This window comes from Eptatretus burgeri, chromosome 2, assembly GCF_056783735.1.
Source record: "Eptatretus burgeri isolate ZD-2024b chromosome 2, Ebu_testis_v1, whole genome shotgun sequence".
Lineage (NCBI taxonomy): Eukaryota > Metazoa > Chordata > Myxini > Myxiniformes > Myxinidae > Eptatretus > Eptatretus burgeri.
The window spans coordinates 27,461,748-27,467,747 of NC_140962.1; the positions used below are offsets into that span (position 1 = coordinate 27,461,748).

Consider the following 6,000-nt stretch of genomic DNA (forward strand, 5'->3'; position numbering starts at 1 on the left):
ATCGGCCACTCCACTCCAGAGAAGAGGAGGGAGTTCCATAGTATTTTGCTGCACCAATGAAGGAAGTCAGAAAACTTCACGTGGCCTTGTATGCCGTTTGCAGCAAACTTGGCAAGCAGCTCAGGATGCCAGACTATCAAATGACCAATTTAATATCTTGGCAATTGATACTGACCTCTTCTTTTTTTCATTTTTTTTTTGACACTTTGAGCCCAAGACTATTGCTGACAAAGCAGCAGCAGCAGCAGCAGCAGCATGTGCATAGTTAAGTGATCAGGACATAATCCAAACTGAGATAAGGCTCTGAAAAGAGGAAAGGCAACATCAGCAGCAGTAATTGATTACATTTGCTTGTAGTTAGAACTAAGCCTTCTGGCTTGTAGTTACTGCTTTCTTGTGGATGACAGGGATGTTGGTAGACTTGCAGGCAACGAAGAAGCAGCCAGAGGAGAACGTGTTGAAAAGAGCAGACAAAAGAGAAGCAAGAGCAGCAAACAGGATTTTTATAATATGGCAACTATTGTCAACTGAGCCCGTCGCTATTGAAAAGTCGATGATGGAGAGAACCTTCTCTCCCTTCTTAAGACGCTGTCACATCTTGACGATTTAGCCAGCAATGGCAACGTATAAAAATGTATGTAAAACGTTGGCGTACGCTGAAATGTTGATGTTTTTTTAAAGTTTTTGGCGTATTCATAACGAGTTGGTCATATGCATAACATATTAGTAATGTACACAGAATGTGTCGTTGTCTTATAGATAACTTATACCAACGAATGATTAGCGTGTTGTTGGCGTTCACATCCTATGCTCAACGATAGTCTAACTTAGGCAGAGCGCGCTGCACATATCACCGACAATCACGTGGCGTAGCCTATTAAAAAGCTGCCGCTCGCCGATTCAAATCATAACCGCCTGAGAATTGGAAGTGTCACCATCTCAGTCACACCTTGACGATTCAGCTAGCGTATGCCGATCTCTGAAAAATGTGTCTAAAACGCTGGCACAAGTCGAATACGTTATGGGTAAGTTTGGTTTACGTGAAGAGCATGCTGAAAAATGATGAAGTACGCTGTCATACGTCGTAGTACGTCTAGTACGTCGTGAAACTTCAAGCATGCTGAAAATTTTACGACGTACTCGCCGTATGGCTCACACTTTCCGCAACGCTGGGAATAAGTTGTAGGCATGATATGTGATCGTTGACACGTCGACACAAGTTCCTTGTAAGTTACTCATAAGTCGAAACACGTCGAGGTAATGTTTAGCATACCCGAAACTTATTTTCTCTGTCAAGGCACATTTTCTTTTTTTCTCCTTGACTCCGTGAAGGCACGTGACGAAATATCTGAAGTTGTTGTTGTTATTGTTTTTATTATTATAATTTTTTTAGTCTATCACGAATTTTAAAATATATTCGGACATTTGCTTTTAAGTTTCGACGTCGACGTGACAATATCCTCAAACAGAAAATATTCACAGAGGAGGAACTAAGAATAAGACATGAGCAAACTGAAGAGGCAATCGGACATGACATAATGGCACGTGACGAAATATCGGAAGTTGTTTTTTTTTTTTTTAAAACGCTGCCAATACGCCATTATACGGTAGCTGTAAATTAGAAACACGTTCAGTAAGTTCTGTGGTCGTCCGGAAGACGTCAATCAAATACGTCTACATACGTCAATGTGTGTTGAAGGTACGTTACACATAGGTTCAAAGCACGTTACTCATAGGTTAGAAATAAGTTTTGGGTACGCTAAGCATTACCTCGACGTGTTTCGACTTATGAGTAACTTATAAGTAACGTGCCTCGACGTGTGTCAACGATCTCATAATGTGCCTCGACGTGTGTCAACGATCATGTAACGTGCCTACAACACGTTACTCATAGCTTATAAATAAGTTTCGGGTACGCTAATCATTACCTCGACGTGTTTCGACTTGTGAGTAACTTACAAGTAACGTGTGTCGACATGTGTCAACGATCGCATAACGTGCCTACAACTTATGGCCAGCGTAGCGGAACGTGTGAGTCGTACGCTGGCATACATCGTAAAATTTCAAGCATTCTAAAATTTGAGGACAACCGCAAAGTACAACGATGAAAGCCAGCATACTGTGACGTATGCCACCGTGCTTCAGCGTGCTCTTAACGTATACAAAACTTACCCATAACGTATTGGACGTGTGCCAGCGTTTTAGCGAATTTTTCACAAGTCGGCATACGCTGGCTAAATCGTCAAGGTGTGACTGTGCCTTTACATGTGAAAAGCAGAGTCAAGAAGGCAGTGATTATAATAGGATAAGGTGAGGACAGAGGTTCATCTGCAGAGTGCATGAGATTTGAGGCAAACACCGAGTTGAGACATTCTTTCTCCTCTGAAGTTGTCTGACGTGAGGTTATTTGAGCTGAGCACATGCAAGGGGGAGGGGGGGGGGCATACTACAGAGACAGACGTAACAAGGCATCATCACCATGACTTTGAGAAAGGAGACTGTTTGGAGCGTTCATTCTTTGCATTAGCAAGATGACTTATTTATTACCTCCGCCACTGAAGGTGGAAGGATGTTGTTTTCACCCCTGTCTGCCAATTTCATCCGATTGACTTGAAATTTGAACAGGATTTGCACATCAGGTCAGTGAATTCAACCACCTATTACTTTTGAGGCTATCTTAGGTCAAAAGGTTAACATGGGCCACAAGGTCAACCCAAAATAGGCCAATTTTTAAAATTGTTTCTCAAATTATCAATTTTCATCCTATTGACTTATTTGAAGACCATTTGCATATCAGGTTACTGAATTCAACCACCTATTAATTTTGAGATCAATATTGGCCAAAAGGCCCAATTGGGCCAAATTTTCTAAAATCCTCAATTTTCATCCAATTAACTTGAAATTTGAAGGGCATTTGCATGCCAGGTCACCGAATTCAACCATATATTAATTTTGAGGTAAACTTAGGCCAAAAGGTCAACATAGACCAAAAGGCCAATTTGGGCCGAATTTTCTAAAATCCTCAATTTTCATCCGATTCACTTGAAATTTGAAGAGCATTTTCATGTCAGGTCACTGAATTCAACTATTAATAATTTTTAAGCTCAAAAGGTCAACACAAGCCTAATTTCTAAAATTGATCGGGCCAAAAACTAACTATAACTATAACTCAAAAAGTTGTGAACGAGTTATGACAAAACATGGAGGATGAGTTGAATAGGTGACAAGAACAAGTGGATTGGATTTTGGTTCGGATCCAGCCCATCGGTGGGATACAAAACGTGAACTGTTCTTTCTGGCAGAGGTATGCGCTTTACCGAGTGCCATTCTACTTTGTCCTGTTTTGCCAAGTTGTCACTCTTTGAGTGATTTTTCACTTGTTTGTCTGTCTGTGTGCAGGATATCTCAAAATGTTGTGGATGGATTTGGATGAAATTTGATGGAGAGTTTGGGTGTGTGACAAGGCCGAACTGATTAGATTTTGGTGAAGATCCGGATCCGGCTACTAGATATAATTTTTAAAACGATTTTTCACCATTGAGAGATAGGAGCCAAAAACGATAAATAGCCGAATTTCTCAAAAAGTGGATGAATTCGGATGAAACTTGGTGGACACATTGGGTGTGCTACTAAAAATAATTGATACAATTTTGTGGAAGATCCAAATCCGGATCCAGATCCAAATAAAAAAAAAAAGTTTCTTGACCATTGTGAGATTTGGCTAAACTGATATATAGCACAATGTCTCAAAAAGTTGTGGGTGGATTCAGACGAAACTTTGTGGACAGGTTGGGTGTGTGATGAGGACAAATTGATTCGATTTTGGTGAGGATCCGAATCTGGATCTGGATAAGAGAATTATTTAATTCTTAAAGTGATTCTTCACCATTGAGAGATGGGGCTTAAAACCATATATGGTATGATATTTCAAAAAGTTATTTGGCTCGATATGTTCCACTGAATCGGGCATTGCGTGGCGGAGGTATCTGCTCAACTGAGTGCCCATCCAGTTTTTTTTGTTATTGAGTTATAAATTTGAAATCTACCGATTTAAGCATGTACTGGAAGTGTGGGATTGATATGCCACTGTAAATTTTTTTTTGTTTTTGCCAAATACATTGGTGTAACTTTAATTGGAATTATCCTCACACATGAATATGTTGCAAAATATTCAAGTTTCATAACCCATGCTGTTTCTGCATTCACGCCTTCTTTGATCTGTTCAGGGATTACTGAGATAAATCAGATTTGACTTGAAATTATTTTGATACATCTTTTCAAGCCAGTGCCAATTGGAAAAGTTTATTGTTTGAGGATTTTGAATGTTAAGGGCTGATACCACTCTCCGTCATTCAGAAATTGCAGGGCATACGTTTTTATTTTGTGGTATTTGCTTTGTATCACGGTTGAACTGTGCTTTGTTTTGTTCGCATACGCAACAGCAATAGTTGGATTTTGTTTGTATTTAAAAATATTTTCTGCTTGTCACAATAGATTATTCCTATCTCGATGAAAGGTCATCGACTTAAATTGGGGTAACATAAGTGTGTATGCAATTTATCTCATTTTATGATTTGCAGCCTTCTATTGGTTTTGTTTCCATTTTGGTATTCAGCTCAATTGCTTGGAGCCTCACCCACATGCCCCGCTGCTAGCCACTTCAGGGCTTGATCCAGATGTGAAACTCTGGTCACCAACAGCAACTGGACTGCCTGATCTCTCACAGCTGTCAGAGGTCAGGGGCCAAAACCTTATGCAAGAACCGGGGGTCATGTTGTTTTCACTTCTTAATCCTTCTTTCTATGCATTCCCCTTGCACCTCTGTGTCCCCTTTCCTCTTCCTCTCTCACTATTCCACACTCTTCCAGCCTTGCACATTTTCATCTGCTCCCCGTTATGTTTTCATGTCCATTTTTATTTTATCTCATCTCACCTGGGTGGCATTATCAAATTCTGGTGAAGCTCATAGCAACTTTTAATTTATTTTATTATTAGAACAACATTTGTGATCCATCCAATGCATTGTGTTTCCAAGAGTACTGGATATCTCATTTAATATGAAACATTCAAGATTGATCAAAGGTAGTGACATTTATGGCTATTAAGCAATCAAGATGAAAATGCCACCTGTGGATTCCAAAAAGCTCTACTTTTTTGAGGTGTACTACTTCATGTATCAGGTTCTCAAGAGGAATAAAAGAGAGCGCGATGAGGAAAGCCATGAGCCCGCGGGCCCTTTCAACTCCCACATGCTCTGGCTGCTTATGCAGCAGCTTCGACATCGCTCGGTAAGAACTTTTTTTTCTTCTTTTTTTGTGTACAAGGTGAAGACTCATGGAAGAGCTAGAACACTGAACAGAACAGGATGTTTCAGAATAAAAGCAACAGCAGGGTTGAAGGACAAAATGGAAAACTTGAAGAAATAATGGGTGTGTGTAGGAATGAGGGGTAGGGGGAGGATGCATGGTGTGGACAACATGGATGGATGCAGAAGCAAACTCTGAGTAAGGAAAAACTAGAAATTCAGAAGGGGTGGTGGGTCATGGGGGTACAAAAGATCATGGTGTTGTATGGGGGATAATCTGAGATTGTGGTTAAACACGATTGAAGAGTTGGAAGGAAGAATGAGATTGAAGAGAATGTGGAAGTCAATTCCACAGGTGGGGAAAAAGAGGAACAAATGAGTGGAGGTGAGCATTGATCCTGGATTTTGTTAATTCACCAGAAGGGGGTTGATGATGGATCATGTGTACCCTACAGAAACCTGGGGGGGGGTGGGGGGGGCACAAAGCATGACAACACCGGAGGGTGTAAGACCAGAAAGGAGGTGTGGAAGAGAGACAGACCACTGACCTGTCTGTGATGGGAAAGTGATAGGCCTGCAGACTCAGCTTCATCATGGGACATTCCAATAATCTTGGAGTCCTTGATTTCCACAGTCAAGCTGAGCAAGGTGTGAGGCAGGGGAGCCAGCCCATAGGGGAGAGCAGTACTCCATAA

The 6,000-nt window shown here is 40.9% G+C and overlaps 1 protein-coding gene across 3 annotated transcripts in view; it reads left to right on the plus strand.

Moving 5' to 3' along the window:
- Positions 1–6,000, plus strand: part of DCAF8 (DDB1 and CUL4 associated factor 8) — a 96,564-nt gene that overhangs the window by 88,287 nt on the left and 2,277 nt on the right. For 2 of the 3 annotated variants that reach the window (XM_085866572.1, XM_085866565.1), the window contains exons 11-12: positions 4,616–4,735; positions 5,181–5,288. In XM_085866572.1, the coding sequence (XP_085722698.1) occupies positions 4,616–4,735; positions 5,181–5,288 (228 nt within the window). The remainder of the gene's footprint in view (positions 1–4,615; positions 4,736–5,180; positions 5,289–6,000) is intronic. The other variant, XM_085866575.1, reaches the window with a different exon arrangement.